Here is a 17,132-nt window from a genome sequence, read left to right on the forward strand (position 1 = left end):
TTTGACCTACTTAACAAGTACTTCACTTCAGTGTTTACATGAGTCACTATCTTCAACAGAGTAGAAAAGAAAAGGAAATAAAATTGAGAAAAAGACACAGAGGAGGCAGCACCTTGTGACCATCCCAGGTTGTCTAATCACATATTCTCACCAAACTCTTTAATTCTCTGAAGCCCTTACTTTTGGTGTCAAGCTGGGCTCGATACTTGTCGAAGCCCTTAAGGCGCACTTTGTCTCCCAGCAGTTGGAGAAACTCTTCAAATGCAGAGCCAGCTACTTCGTTGTTGTACATCTCTTCCTCCGTGCTCTGTCCAGCTTTACAATACATTACCCCCACTTTGTGCTGGAAACTAAGCTGTTAGAATAAAGACAAAAATGTGTTACAATTTCATCTGAGATAACAAAGCGCATCAACTGCACAGTAGAACGTATAATGAAATCTTGAGTATATACCACAATAAGCCCCTCTACCCCAGTGGTCATCACAATGAAAGAATACCTCAGTAGATTGGCAGACTCCTCTCTTGCTGTAACATCCATATCACATGATGATCCTTTGTTTGAAAGCAGCCTTAGATTCTCCAGTGAAATACTGGCAGCACAAACTCCAGTAGGCTTCAGTACCTAATGCACTGCATAGCGTTGTTTCCTAACTCAATTCAAGCCCCAATTCATCACATCTCCTGCAAAAATTCTTGCAGAACATTTTTTTTTTTAATTTGTTCTCGGGATCTTGGAACTGCTGGTATGGCCAGCATTTATTGTACATCCCTAGTTGTCCTGAGATGGTAGCGATACAACTGAGTGGCTTGCTAGTTCACTTCAAAGAGCAGTTAAGAGTCAACCACGTTAGTGTGGGGCTGGAGTCACAGAGGCCAGACTGGGTAAGGATGGCAGGTTTGCTTCCCTAAAGGACATTAGTGCATCAGTTGGGGTTTTACAATAATCCATTAGCTTAATTGTCAGTTTTCTTACAAATAAAAATTAAATGGAATTCAAATTCTCAAACGGCATGGTGGGGTTTGAACTCACGTTGCAGGGTGAGAGCAGATGGGTGATTGATGGAGTCAATGGTTTTCTGGAAACATGTGTGAACTGCAGCACTAAAGCAGGCAAATCAGAGACTTTTATATGTTGGAGACTGTTTCATATGCAAAAGCTTTGTTCTACTAAACTGTTTGCCTCATTGCTGGGTCATAACTTCATGTCTCATCATGCAACCAATGTAAACAATATTTACATACAAACATGGAACAGTTAATGGCACCCAATAATGTTCCATCACCTCCGAGCAATATCTACTCTGCAGTCCTTGCATAATAGGGATCTCCATCCTTGCTTGGAGAAGGGCAAGAGACCTTGACATAATTCTCATTAGCAGGATTTTTCTGTTGTTCTCACTTAATAGTAGAAGCTTTCACCATAGTGATCTTTATCAATGCATTCTGCCCATGGTAATTAAAAAACCTGCCTGACTTACACTAGTGCGCAATGGGAAAATGTTTCAATGCAGCAAAGACTCTCTTTCCAATAGTGTATCTGTTTCTCTCCCTTTCCCTGAATTTGGATCATCAGGTTTCTGCTTCAGTGTTTGTTTAGCATTCAAACAGCCCCCTTGGAAGCAGTCAACTTACCCATCAGAATTATTCTGACCATTTTCAGAATCCTAAAAGCTTGAGGCAAAGTACTGATCCAGGCTCACACCAATGGAGCATCATTTTAAGAAATGCACCGGGGATAATTGGCACTGTTCAAGCTGCCACAGAGGTTCCAGCAGGAAGTTGATCAAAGCTCATTAATGTGACTGAGCCCATCTTGCATGGAAGCAGTGCAGTATTTAGTCCAGCAGGCTGCCAAGTTTGGGTTTTACATTACTGACCAACCAGAGCAGTAAACTACTTAGAAAGTGCCTCAACATAAAAATATTTTACATGAACGGAGCTCCTCAATGCCAATTACCTGAATTACAGTTCTGTTGATGACATGATTTTATCAGTATATGCATCAATTCTCTAAGTAACCAGTTTTGTGAAATTGATGCTCTGCAGATCCTCTAATTTTTATTCTACATTAATGAACAAATATGACAGCCAATTCCTGACTTGATCCTTATCATCCTATATCAATCTCAACATGGCCACCAAGTCAGAGACTGAAACATCTGTACCAATCACTAACTTTTTACAGGAGAGTATATGTACAGCATACTAGAAAATAACGCATGCTCTAATTTCTTGGTGTTTCTGTATTTATTCAAACTTTCCCTTCTCTCTCCTACCACCAATAAAATAGTTAGCCAATTTTTTTTTTACCTTGGAAAATACAAAGTAGCTCAAATGCAGAAATAATTCTAGATTATTGAATTCAAACAACATAATCATAACATATATATATACTCTATTACTAAAAACAGACTGTACACTCTGAGCCTTGCCATTGTAGGTCTTTTGAAAATCGAACAAAGAATTATAACTAGCATTAACATTCCTCCACCTACCCCCCGCCCCCCTCCCCATTTATATTTGCTTAAACAGTGACTGTTATTCACGGCATTTGGGAAGATGGTAAAGGAAGCAAGCTGCTTTGAAGAATTGAATGAAAGACAAGACACGTTGTGAAACATGATTCCTCAAACATCTTTGAGCAGCCACCTTTACTGGTCATAATCAGCATATATTTGTCCAACTCATCTGAGCCAAAACCCACTCTTCCATATCATCGATTAAAAAAATAATATTCTAAAGAAAGCAGGATTGAGAAGAACACTCACCCCTTGTTCATCCAGTTTCATAAGCTGCTCTGTGACTTTGAGGGTATTCAGGCCCAGTCTGAGACAATTAACACTGAGCTCTGTTACGGCAAATTCAAGTACTTCTTTCGTGGGTATACCTCTGGCTGTGCCATGTTTAGCTGTTGAAGGAACTGCATCTTCCAATATAGAACCTCTTAAAGTAGTCAGCTGGAAAATATCATCAAAAAAGATTTAATCTTGCTGCCCCCCACAATTGATTCTCAGTCTGTGTTGAGTTGGATGAGCTCGGCCAGCGCCGTACTTGTGCACTATGGTGGGTCTCAGAGACTTATTTTAGGGATAGGAAAAATCAATCAGGGTTCCCACTTGTGATCATTACCGAATGGCTTGTTTTAAATTTCCAGCGTGGATGTCAGGCGAGAATTGGGCTGTGATGTCTCCTCGGTTAATTAACTTGCCAATACTCACTGTCAAGACTCATACAAAAATCCTAGCCACCCGAGTGAGGACCCACACACCACGTAGGAGCAAATGCTTTTGGGATGGGGGGTGGTGGGGGGGGCGGGGGGTGGGAAGAGAAAAGGGAGAAAGTTGGCAAATAAAAAAAATACAGAGATTTAGTGTCCTCACATGATATTATTCAAGATTTTAAAAGCAATGCTTCCACAGCATTGTCAGCTTTGGAGTCTCTGAATTGGAACCAGAGTCTTGCACAAAGGGCTGAGGGGAGTTCAGAATTTGGTTGGTTAGTAAACGAAACACATGGTAAACTTGGGAAAATTCCATTTCCATTTTTTGTAAATTAAGGCAAGGTGATAGGAATGCCTATGAATGGGTTTGAATCAAAACTGCAAATTCAAAACAATGCTTCACTATAAAGGAGCTAAAAGATGGCTTGCACTGGCAGAATAATTTGATCTCCGGACCAGACTGTCTAACTCCAGCGTTTGAGGATTTCAGACAGAACCTGCTGGTCTCAGGTTCCAAAGACAAAGGATGTGCAACACCAATTAACTACTCCTCAAGGGAATACATTAAAAGTACATTTAAAGGTTTAAAAAAAAACTAAACTGTTTAGTGAAGCACGAACCATGATGTCAGGACATCACCATTAAATGACTCACTACAAGGTCACATGAGGTTTTGGAGGTGCCTGTATGAATGGGACCGCGACAGCCAAAGGGAGCTTGTGTATGAATGCACCACACAACAAACGAGGTGAAACTATCTGCCCCAGTAGGTGCTAAGGGAGGGATGCTTTCAATTGTGGATCCTAATCAGTTCAACCAGGCAAAACGCAAGATAGTGTCCATGATAATATCTGCAGACTGAGCAGACATTCTGACTGTGGAGGACACGTGGGCGTAAGGCCATGAATTTATCAGAATCCAAATTCTTGACACTGCGTATGAACCCACTCTTAAACGGCCCAGCTGTTGAGGAACAACCAGCGTTCCCAGATATGTCTCATCGATTCACATCAAAGCAATTGTGTGGTTTTATGAAGAATTTGTTTGCCATTTCTTAAACTATAAACAAAATTCACCACTCAGAAGATTTGTCTCTTTTGCAGAGACTGTGTAAACACAGGTCACATCAACATTCTAAGATGTACCATAACCTTGAAATGTGTTATATTTCACTGGATATATAGGGGCCGAAATTCTGCACCACTCCGTAACCGTTGCAAGAGCTCCGTTGTGCTGATGGGAGCACAGGGCCCTCCCTTTCTGTTAAAGGGGAGGGCACACTCTCAATTCTGCATCAGGGAAAAGGGGCCACACCACTTGGCCACTGGGGAGCAGGGTGTCGTGGCAGCAGCCCAGCACAGAAGCAGAGTGCCAGGCTACAACATTGCGGCACGGACCCTGCAAATTGAACAAGGCAAGGCCGCGATTTGTAAGTCGACCATTTGAAATAAACCGCGCGCCGCACCTTCCCTTTAATTTTTGCCCAGTGAGCTGATTGCGGCTCGGTTTGCGACCCACAAAGCTGGTGCGGGCATTGATTGCAACGGCCGAATTTTAGCTCTGGGGTGAAAATGGGTCTCTGCTCGCGGCGATGGCATTGTCGTTGTCATCACTGGCAGGAGCAGGGTGCTACTGGTTAGAGCCTCCGCTAACTCCCACGGAATTCGGTAGCGGCCCCGCACCAGAAGTCTTTTGCTCCCGGTTAGCGCCCCCAACGGGAGACGCAAACAACGTAAATTTCTCCCCCATAGAAAATTTAATCGCTAATCCCGTTGGTGTCCCCTACCATGCACTGGCCACAGCACAGTGCTTCGAGAAATTATGCTCCCAGGTTTCCATTTATACTACAGCAAGTGCAGCCCGGAGACGGCTTTCCTGCAATTCCCCCTGTTGCTATCGGGATAACCTAAAATTCACCCGGCAACATGTTGATAATTGTAGGGAATCATCAGGTCCTTGGAATAGAACCTGTGGCACCTGCCGCTGGCACCTGAACAGACTGCACCATTACATCTCCTCAGGATCTGCTTTCAAAACTCCAGTATGAAACTAATAACAGATGCACACACTCCATCACGTCAGGTTTTAAACATATACAATCTTGTTTATGTCTTGTTGCTTAATGTTTAGTCTACAATTAAATTAATCCAACAAAAGCACATCTTTACTAAATCCCAACTTGCTCTTGACTTCGGATGTATAGGCAAAGTTTGTCAATGTGTAGTCACGAGAGAGTAACAGATTTAAATTGTTATATAAACCACAAATACCTAACTAAAGCACATAGTCTTATCCAATAGACCAGGTCAACAACTAGAAGGGCAGAATCAACAAAGATGTTGCCTGGAAATGGAGAATCTTAGCTATGAGGACAGATTGGATAGGCTGGGTTTGTTCTCATTGGAACAGAGGAGGTTGAGGACACCTCATTGAGGGGTCTGGACATAGTGGATAGCAAGAGCCTATTTCCATTAGTGGAGGGGTCAATTACAAGGGGGCATAGTTTTAAGGTGGTTGGTGGAAGGTTCAGAAGGGATTTGAGTGGGGGCTTCTTCACGCAGAGGGTTGTGGGGGCCTGGAACTCACTGCCTGGAAGGGTGGTGGATGCAGAAACCCTCACCACATTTAAAAGGTGCTTGGACGGGCACTTAAAGTGCTGTAACCTGCAGGGTTACGGACCTGGAGCTGATAATTGGGATTAGACTGAATAACCTCGGTTGGCGGGTGCAGATACGATGGTAAGTACTGCAGGGAATCGAATACGGCCAGGGTGATCTCCTGGACTAGTTTTGATCGCCTGGATGGGTCGGAGAGGAATTTTCCCAGGTTTTTTTTCCCCCAATTGGCCTGGGTTTTTAATCTGGTTTTTGCCTCTCCCAGGAGATCACATGGCTCCGCCTGGGGTGGAGTGTAGAATGTTTCAGTGGAAGGGGTGTTGCAGTTGTGTGGAGCGGACTGGTTGGGCTGGGTGCTCTTTATCTTTCTGCCATTGTTCATAGGTTTATATGCAACCTTCAGGGCTGCTGACCGAGGGCTGTGCGGCTCTTTGTCGGCCGGCGCGGACACGATGGGCGGAAATGGCCTCCTTCTGCGCTGTAAATTTCTATGTTTCTATGTTCTATGACTGTGTGTCCCCAGGACCACCCTTCAATGGAAATGGAAGCGCCTCTGTCTAAGTGCCAGTCTCCATATCTTGCTACGGTTCCATCTGCAAATTGCATCACTTCATTTTCTCCAACTCCCTAAACTAAAAAATGTCATTTACAAGAATATTTTTCTAGATTTTTGTGATATAGTGCATCATCCCAAATCTGGAATCCTCGGGACTGAGGCCGTTCCGGATTTTGCATTTTTCCGGATTTTGGAATGTCTTTCTGACGTCACGAATCTGGAAACACCCGAGCCCAACTTCGGATATTTCCGGATTTCGGAACGTCGGGGGGGGGGGGGGGGGGGGGGAAGGGGGGAGATTGCTCGCCGAGGAACTGTTCGGGTCGCCGGCCCCATCCAGGAGGTTGTCGGGCAGGGCCCAGCCTCTGTGGTGATGTTCAGGCGGGCCTCGCTGAGTTGGAGGCGTGTGGGCGGGCCCCACCACCAAGGAAGTGTTCGGACCGGCGGGCCCCATCGCAGAGGTGGTGTTGGGGCGGGCCGGTGAGGAGGCCCCGAGGTAAGGGCAGCGGCGGCGAGCGGGTCAAGGCGAGCGGTGGCAGGGTAAGGGCAGCGGCAGCAAGATAAGGCCCGAGGTCAGGCAGCGGTGGGGCCCCAAAGTAAGGGCAGCGGCGGTGAGGCGAGCGGGGCGGGGCGAGGCGAGCGGAGGCGAGGCCCGAGGTCAGTGGGTCCAGATTCCGGAACATTTTACAGATTCTGGACGACCCTGCCACCAATTGGTCTGGTGACCCGATTCCGGAACATTCCAGATTTTGGAGGCTGAACCTGTACACCAATCTTTCAGCCACATTTCAACACACTACAAATCATGGGTGTGCAGTTGTGTGCTAAAGGAAATGCCTGTCCCACCTGTTCTTAACTGTATCTGCAACAGCAATCAAAAGTAGCTTTTAAGACCTCACTTGTGGGAATGATACTTGAAGTGTTTAAATATTTAACAGAAATATTACAAAATGTCAACTTCAAACAATTCAGATTTCCACAAGTTCCCATTAAAACATTACAAACTGTCACACACTACACAAGCATTAACCCAGGATCCAGGGACACAGGGAGTTACCACAAGGACTGCAGCGGTTCAAGGCAGCGGCTCACCACCATCTTTTCAAGGGCAATTAGGGATGGACAATAAATGCTGACCTTTCCAGCAGTGCCCACATCCCATGAACGAATAAAAAAAAGTGAGGTGGTCATTGTTTACTTTGTGACATGTACCAAAGTATGCTAACAGCAAAAGTAAAAAACAATGAATTATAAATAGGAACACAGTGATTTGTCACTGTGCAACACATCATGCAATTTTTCACACTTACTATATGTGTGTAATGCAACTTGCTGCCCAAATATTGCCACTTCGCATGAAAAGTCCCAGAGGCAATGAAAATACTGGCTTCTGAGTGGCAAATAAAAAAATACTTGCCCTAATTATAAAACATCACTGGTTTAATAAATACAAATCAGCACTGGTTATAAAGCACGGGTCGTCTGTTTTAGTGGTAATGGGTTGGGCCCTGAAAAGGTCAGTGATATACTGACAATGCTGAGGAAGTAAGAGAATTTGAACCTTGTTTTCAGCCTCATTTTAAAGAATATCAAAGCCAACTTGTAATATTTGATGAGATCTTGCATTATCGTAGCAGTAGGCCTTTTAAAATGGGCAGTGCAGTGTGCTTCATCTAAATTACTGCATAACCCTAAATGTTATAACAGGAGACATCTGTACACTTACTGCTGTGATTCAAGTCTTCTTTTGTTCTTCTTCTTTGTTTATAATTATTGGTCAGAAGAAGCCTGTGAGAGAGTGTTTTATGTAGAACCGGTTAGCAATACTATGGAGTTGAGTTCCAGATGGATGCTGTCACTTGGAACAGGAGGCTAGTTGCAACATGCTAAAATCACATCACTGTCAGCCTGACTTAGTTGACAGCAGGTCGTAGGCTCAAGCTCCACTCAAGGACTTCAACACATCATCTAGGCCGAAACTGCAAGGATGTAACTGAGGGAATGTTGTATTGCTGAAGGTGCTGTCTTTTAGATGAGACATTATACCAAGTCCCTGTCTGCTTGTTTTGCTACTTTATGTCGACATTAAATATCCTGTAGCACTAACTGAACAAAGAGCAAGGAGGCCTCGGAGTATCTCAGCCAACAATTCTTCTTTCAACCAAAACTACCAACAGATTGATTGGCCACTTTGTTTGATCATGCTGGGAGGAAAATGGGTGCCTTTTATACCTACAGAATGGTTACTGCATGACCAAGACATGACATCCTTCAAGATGTTTGAGATACGCAAGTTGATGTTATATATAAAGATGGAAATCTTTCTTTTTAAAAACACAAAATTCAAGAACAAAGAAACCACCAGTTAAGAATGCAGATCTCTCTCTTTTTTAACATTTGGGATTGTGTTGACGAGTACTTTTAAAACCAATACAACTACATGTTTACTTGAATCAGATACAAGTAGATTCAATGCTCTCACCTCACTTGTTCTAAGGATGATTCGGTAGTTGTACTGAGGTCCATGCTCTTTACTGTCCTCCAGCTTTTCCCGTCTAATGCTCACCGCCACAGGACCCAGATTTTCATCCACCCCAAAGTAGTTTGAGTGTTCTGAGAAAATATAATTTAAAATGAAGGAAAAAAATCCATAAAATGTGAGTTTACTTGCATAGAAGTCATGATGCAGAAGTAGTATTGTCAAATGTCCATGGGGCTACAACTACAATTAAGATTGGAAGGAACTTCTGCACAACCTAATCACCGATCATACAAATATATAAACCAAATTCAGTGACGCAAAATTACATTATCTAAAAGATAATTGTGTTGTATTGATGAATAAAATCATTCGTCCATTCCTGTTTGATCAATTATAGGCACTGATTTATAACATCACAGATTAGAGATGAAGAGATAAATTGCTCCTTAATTATATGCATTTAAAAGAAGCCCTTTAAAATTAGCATTCCCCCCGCTCACGGAGGGGGGGGGGACACTCTCTATTCTCCCTTTCCAATCTCTGATAGTCTCCTTCTGTTGCATACTACTCATGATCAAACTGCTCCTTTCTTCACCAATGCCGTCCTGAAAGAAGCCACTTAGATGTGCACAAAAGTGGACGGAGATGGATTGCCAATCCACCTCCTCGTGAGGATAGAGGGGAGGGAAGGAGCTGAAGATGGAGAAAATGACAACAAAGAAAATGAATGGGGAAGAGTTTGTGACCAGGGACTGTTCCATACTGTGTCTAAGACTGGGAAATCCAACTGGAAACGCATGGAGTATCACCCCATAGCACAGTACGCTGATGCTCTGATGCTCATATGCGAGACTGGGATCTTAAACACAGCGATTCTTGAAATCTACAGCAAAATCTAACACTTCCTTTACCATCACAGTCTGTGCACTGAAGGAGAAGGAAATTATTACTAGCATCCCTCGCCCCTCTCCCATACTCACCTGATGACAATGAATAAAAAATGCTTTTGTTGGGGGGGGGGGGGGCGGGGGGCGAGGAGAGAAGTTGCTGGAAACTACCTTCAGTGGCTCTATAGATACATTTGCTACTACAACAATAACTTGCATTTATATAGTGCCTTTTTAATGTAAAAAACACAAGGCATATGACAAAAAATGAAAACCAGGCCAAAAGAGGAGCTGACCAAAAGTTTGGTCAAAAAGGTGGGTTTTAAGGAGGGTCTTGCACAAGTACTTTTACAACAGGATAACAAAGTTCCTAACCTCCTACTCAACCTTTCTGACATCTATCTCCCTCAAAATAAATTGCCCCCCCGATAGAACACAAAATATACTTAAAAAAATAAATTTGCAGGTGTATGGAGAAAGAGCTGGGGAGTGGGATTAATTGAATAGCTCTTTCAAAGAGCTGGCACTGACATGAGGGGCCGAATGACCTCCTTCTCTATGGTATGATTCTGATTCTAATTCACCTTTTCTTGTCCCCTCCCATCCCAAACATCGTAGAGGCAGTACCCAAGAAGCTAGATGTGAGAATAGTGCACTCTCCATCATAGGAGTGCAATTTATATCCATCAATCTAATTTCTCTGGATGATTTTTTAGATACACACACTTTGAATAATAAGGCAAAACTGAACTGAAGCTATAAATGATCTTAGTTACATTACGGAACTAGGTATGGTTACAGCACAGAAGGAGTCTATTCAGCTAACTGTGTCTCTGCGAGAGCAGAGATATCTCGTCACAGATATCGAGGCGAATTTGAAAATTGCCTTGTCACCTCTAACATCACTGTGTTGGATTCTCACTTAGAGGAATGCATTAGGTTCAAACAATTGTCCTCTACCTGGATCAACTTATCCGGTTGTTGACAGGGAACTAGAAAGAGACAGAATGCCTCAGATTTGTGGAGGAACCCCCCTCAGAGGGAGTGAAAAATAATAGGCTACAATTTTAGCTCCTTTTGGAGTGGCACTGTGGGGCTAATTTTGACTTTGTGCAATAGTGTAAAATAAACGATAGCGAATCGGCAGCCTGTTTTTTACCTGTCCTGATTGACTTCAATGGAAATAATGGCCCTGAAATTCCGGTTGACGTCTTCCTGCGGGCAAACGACCTAAAAACAGAAAAAAGATGCGCACTTACCTGCTGCTGCTGCGCCCGTCCAAACTTCCGAGCCTGAGGCCTCTGGTGACTGCGCGCACAGCGCATGCACTTGGGGACATGCACAGGCCGGGATCTGGAGACAGCAGCCAATCAGGTACAATATAGTTTCTCATTCATAGCAATAGGAGTTCCGTAAGTCCGGAACTCCCATTACTATGAATGAGAACCCCGCCCCCCCAAACACAATAAAAAATAGAATATAAAGTACACATTTAACATTCATTTAAATTAGAGATGTTATAAAGAAAAGTTTGATGACTTTTTAAAGTTTTTTTTAATTAAGCCTTAAAATAAACTTACCGTAGTGGGGATGGTTTTTAAAAATAAAATGTTTTTATAACTTTATTTTTAATGTGTGTGTGCATTTTTAAACACTTGCAAGATTTTAAAGGACACTTGCAGGGCAAGATATTCGTAAATATCGGAAATCTTGCCCTGCAAGTGTCCTCGCTCCCGATCTGCGGATGATCTGTCAAGCCAGAAACTTGACAGATCGGAAAAGCCGGTTTTCAGCACATGCGCATTGTCCGTTGAAAACTGGCTTTTCCTATGCCTTCTCAGGTCCGTAGAAACTTCTTACGGACCCGGGACATCGGAATTTCAGGGCCGATAATTAGGAGAGATGTAAAACAGGCTGCTAAATCAATGTAGCCCATTTTACACCATCGTGGAAGTTAAAATTACCCCGTATGTGTGATGCTGAAAAATATCAACCCTGCCCAGCTGGATGAATAATGGCAATGTGTGCAAGTAGAAAGATTAAAAGTTCAAACAGGAAACAGAACAAAAATTCAGAGTACAATGGGGGTTTGGAGGGGGGAGGGGGAAAGGAATTAACTCCAAAAATGGTACCCTCTGTTCATTCTCCTCATGCCTGGCAGTGGCAATAAAGCAGAATCATTTTTGACCATCAGTTCCCTCACACACAAATGGGACAAGCCGCCAGAAATCCGTATCTGAGGAAAGCTGGAGAACCCCTCATTCTGATGATAGGCCATCAACTGGAAAGGTTAACTCTGTTTCTCTCTCCACAGATGCTCCTTGACCTACTCAAGTGTTTCCAGCATTTTCTGTTTTTACCTAGAACAATGACTCTGCTTCACTGTCTCAGGCGAGAGAATGTGTTTATTATAGGGTACAAGATTGTTGGGTGACAAGAGGTGCATCTCACCAAGATATTAGGCCCTTAATTTTAAATAGCCTTCTTCCACAACATAATTCCTTAAATTATTTGTGGCATGGAAGGCTTTTGTTTTAAGGAGCAGGAGCAGAGAATTGAGACATGGTGATGTACGCTGGGGGTGCAGTTTGCATCCGAGTTGAACCCTTCTTTTGGCAGCAGAGCAAGGTTTTTGTTAATCTAACCTGGTCTTCTACCATAGGTAATAGAACAAGGGTGGGCAACTAACACTGACATTGAACAAATAAAGTGCAGGTGCCACAGAGAGTGCTAGCCTTGTAATATGGAGTCGCGGAGAGTGTGTGAGAGACAGGTAAAAATAGGTACAATTATCCTGTCAGCACAACTGCTCCTTAGACATGCTGTATTTACAATGTTGAAGGTTTACAAAGTTACCTGTTGGAAAAAGCCAATCATGGGAAACGTCTTAGAATGAGGAAGAGATCTGAAGTCAAGCATCTTTTGCGACATCAGGTCTCAAAGGTTAATTCCAGTAATTGTATCTGTGAGATGCTATATTAGTTTTAGAGCTCTTCAGCCGGATGTGTTGCCCATGGCCACGACTGCTCTTATCTGCAAAGTCAATTCACTAACTGCCTTGCAAGGTTTGATCTACATTTTCTTTTAGTTGGCTGAAACAGAAATTACATCTGAACAGTCGTGTTGGACCATGTAGTAGTGTGCCATGGAGTCACACAGACCCAAGTTCAACACCTGGTCAGTGCAGAGTTAGTTGATCTCAGTTAGCAGTAGAACACCAGCATTGGCTTCAGTGTCCCTGGGAAGGGGTTAAAAAAAAATTAGGTTTACCCACCCTTAATCACTCTTCAACAATCCCTGCAGGAAAACAGACGGACATTATGGGAGGGCAGATTGGACTCCAATCGATTGCCCCATAGTTGAATAGCTTGCTGTCACTCATGTACAATTGGATTATGTATCAAAGGGCCCCCTGTATTCTTAGATCTATTTTCCAGCAAACCAATTCCAAGAAAAGAGGAGGGTGGGGAGAAAACAAATTGGGGTGGGTGGGAAGTGAAACAGAATTCGCATTTCCTGCATAAAATATTCATTGAAGCAATTTAAAGTAGATACGATTGCAATATTTCATTCAGATTTAAAATAATCCAGCCTGAATTTGAGGTGATATGATCAAAGTGCTTAAATGAGTACTAAAGAAGGCTTGTTAAGTGAGTTGGCTTTTACCAGTATAAAGAATTAGGGCTGAAGTTTTACCCCCTTAAAAAAACGGCACATCTCACTGACTTTCTGGGAGGAAAAAATGCGCCGAAACGATAACCTGCAATTCTGGCCGATCCTCGGGGCGTCTTTAGCCTCAGCATGGTGTAGAAGAGTGAGGGGGACGGAGCTAGGGCCGTGCTGGCTAGAGAGAGCCTGCGGGGGGTGGGGGGAGGGCGGGTCTAGGGTCCAGCGTTGGTAGGATTGCGCATGCGCGATGGAGCGGCCGCGCATGTGCAATGGTCTATCAGATGCCAGCACCACAGCCACCCCCCACGCCCAGCCTGCCATGTTGAGCATTCTCCCCCCCCCCCCAACCCCCCCCCTTAGGATGCCGCGTTTTTCCTCCCCTATCCCAGGCCGAAGGGGCCCACAGTGCATCTCTTCTTCTCCCCCCCCTTAAAATTCCGCGTTGAACGTTCTCCCTCCGCCCCCTCCCCCCGCCTATTTCAGCCTTCTCCCTCCCTCCACTTCAGATGCCGCGTTCAGCACAGCACCCCACCAGTCCCCCTTCCCTCCCCTCGCCTGCCGATTTCAGCCTTCTCCCTTCCTCCACTTCAGATGCCAGCACCCACCACCCCCAGCCTGCCGCGTTGAACACTTTTCCCCCTCCCTTATGATGCGCGTTCTCCCTCCCCTATCCCAGGCCAAAGGGACTCCAGCACGGACAGCTGACTTTAATTCAAGGTAAGATTTACTTCAGTTCTTTACTTGTTAATTTAATTATTTACTTCAGTTCTTTATTTTTTATTGAATGCTTATTACTTTTTGTGCTTTATTTGGTGCTTGGTGGTGCTTTAAATGTAGTTACTTGCGCCGATTCCTTAACTCTAGGTAAGGTTTTTCTGTGCGGAAAGAGGCAACATACGTTGGTTTAGAGCAATTATTTGCTGGCCAAATGCCTAAAACAGGGGTAAGTGGCTGGGAACACCCCCTTTTGAAAAAAAAACTTTTAAAAAACTAACTCACTTACATTGGCGCAAATTAAATGGACAGAATTGCAACTAAAAAGATAGTCCAGAAAAATCCAAGTTGCTCCAAAAAAAAAGGAGCAACTCCTGGGGAAACTTGGGCCCTTAATCTGGGAGTCAGCTGTTTGGTGGTTAAGTAGATGGTTCAGAATCAGCCAGGGCTCCAGCATTTGATCAAGTGCAACAGCCTGTGCTAAAAATGTCTATAGACTACAGGTAGGCAGGATTGGATTCTGTGGTGTCATCCTCGACTGCTGAATAATCTGCTGACAGTTACTGTCCGTGCTCAGACATTGCGCCCGAGGTACCTGAGGTGGAGTTTTACCCCAGGACAAATTCAATGCTTCCAGAAGAGGAGCGGGGAATAAAGTGAAGCTATACTAGTACCCCAAAAGGTCTATTTGGTGAAGTGTAGGTACCATTACAGCAATATAATATAATAATTAAAAAGAACCTGCAAAAAAAATTGCTTGAAATACAATTTTCAGCTTTTTTTTTAAAACAATGAATATCACGTTGCTATTTTTTTTTAGAAACTCCATTTTACAAAACCCACCAGCCTGTCGTAAAGCAGAAGTGACATTTACTCAAAGAATTTATATTCTGAAATGGCACTGGATTTAAATGTCACAGAAGTTTGATATTTACATAGCAGACATTTTATTCGATTTAACAGAAGAGAGTTGTGGAAATCAACCAGAGTTGCTATTTCTGATCACTGTCCTGCTAGAAACGTGTAGGTGATCAGTAATGATTGGTTGCGAGTTGGGCTCCATAAAACTGAATTAATATATATATTTAATTTTTTTAACTTTCGAACCGTCTTTTCAAAAAGGTCAATGAAAATATAACGGTGGCAGAGACAAAATGTGATGAACTTGAACACATCAGTTTGGCTCAGTTGTAGCACTCTCACCTTTTCAAACCTCACTGTGCTGCATTGTTGGAGATGCTGTCTTTTAGATGAGGCTTGATCTGCTTGTTCAGGAGGATGTAAATGAATCCATGGCAGTCAGTGAAGTGCAGTGGAGCTTTCTCTCAGTATTCTGGGCAATATTTATTCCTCAAACACCGCCATCAAAACAGATTAACTGGTCATTTATCTCATTAAATTGGCTGCCACATTTTCTTACTCAAAGAAAAGTAATTCACCAGCCGCGTTGAGCTTTGGAGCATCCTGAGGACATGTATTTGCAAGTTCTATCTCTCCCTCTTATATATTTATTGGTTTACTCAGTCTATTTTAGACATCTCTTGTGTGAAGATTTTTGTTTAAGCAGTAAATGCTGATATCATTAGAGGAACTACAAAGCTGTGAAGAGCAGTGGGAAATGACAGGAGTGAGATTGATGGTGAAAGAGGAAGACAGATCGTAAATCCACTGAAATATAAAAAGGAGCTGTGTTTAAAATACGAGATGGGTACATAAAAACGGGTCAGATTTTTAAATCCAAGCAGCCATGAAACTAATTTGGTGAAGTTTCTAAGTCTATCATTGTGAATGCGCTCAATTATGCGGAGGGTTGAAGTGATGACAAATGGTCAGGGACCAACTCTATCACGAGTAGGTCAACTCCATCACAATGTTAGCAAGCAAGTGAGCCAAAATAGTTCTCCCAGGCGTGAACATTTCAAAAGAAAAATGTTCAATATAGATCAATGAAACAATAAAAAGATAACGTTATACAGTTGGCAGGAGACGATAAATGCCGAGGGAATAATTTCATTCAAGGGCTAAATGGCATCATAAGCTGCAAGAGCAAAATTTACGTCATTTATTGCGACCTGAACTCAAAAATTAGCTCATCAGTCATTTTAAAATCATATTCTTAAATCTATGTGGGCAATTTATAACTTACTTTCAGTTTATTTTCTCGACAGCAGATATCATGGTGCAGACGTACTAAACAGCTCATGTAATCATATTCTCTTTGAAGAATTAAGCTCATTGCTAAACTAATTACTGCAAGATTACTGAGAAACAATGGTTCAGCACATTAAAAAAAATTGCTGTAAATGATAGTCCCTCTATAACATTAATATGAGGCTGCTCTCCCAATACATATGAAATTGGGATCTATAGGACCCTTTGTTTGGGTGCGACGGGGGCCATTTGGGTACTAAAATGGCGCCCGATGCACGGGCGTAGACTTGTGGAGCGAATCGCGCCAGATGCTATATTGGTGAGAGTGTTAGCGCGCGCTCAGCTCATGTCCACCAGAAGCAGGCAGATCATGACGTCAATCAGCGTGCAACCTTGATTTGAACGCTCCAGCAACCCCCTTAAGCTCGCACAGTTGAACATGCGTTTAGCAGCAGGAAAGATCCCCCACCAGCACCGTTTAACAGCATCATCAACTACTTACATGTTAGTTGCTAGTTGATTTCTTCAGGCTGTTGCTATGTCCCTACAAGTGTTTGGTGTTTTCTCTAGTTATTTGCAGTTGAAAAGTCTACAGGGAATGATGTGGCAGGTGTTGAATTTTGCATGACTTCTGGATTCTGCACAGACCACTTGCTGTCAGACATGCGTGCATTAGTAGGTATTTCCCTTGGAATACAGCTTGGAATAGAGGCCATGCAGAGCAGGACAAGCTGCAGGAAGAGAGGAGGAGGAGGGAGAGGGGGAGAAAGGCTTTCAGCAGGAGGCTATATCCGCCCAGAGTGATCAGGGAGCAATTCTCCTCCCTGAACCTCAGC

At 43.3% G+C, this 17,132-nt stretch overlaps 1 protein-coding gene across 13 annotated transcripts in view; it reads right to left on the bottom strand.

The window, feature by feature from the left end:
• sipa1l1 (signal-induced proliferation-associated 1 like 1) overlaps nucleotides 1-17,132 on the bottom strand; it is a 459,559-nt gene that overhangs the window by 133,651 nt on the left and 308,776 nt on the right. For all 13 annotated transcript variants that reach the window (XM_070878865.1, XM_070878859.1, XM_070878868.1 and 10 more), the window contains 3 exons: nucleotides 8,876-9,006; nucleotides 2,771-2,959; nucleotides 181-355 (listed from right to left, as the gene is read on the bottom strand). In XM_070878865.1, coding sequence (XP_070734966.1) covers nucleotides 181-355; nucleotides 2,771-2,959; nucleotides 8,876-9,006 — 495 coding nt within the window. The remainder of the gene's footprint in view (nucleotides 1-180; nucleotides 356-2,770; nucleotides 2,960-8,875; nucleotides 9,007-17,132) is intronic.

The sequence above is a fragment of the Pristiophorus japonicus genome, chromosome 4 (assembly GCF_044704955.1).
Source record: "Pristiophorus japonicus isolate sPriJap1 chromosome 4, sPriJap1.hap1, whole genome shotgun sequence".
NCBI lineage: Eukaryota > Metazoa > Chordata > Chondrichthyes > Pristiophoridae > Pristiophorus > Pristiophorus japonicus.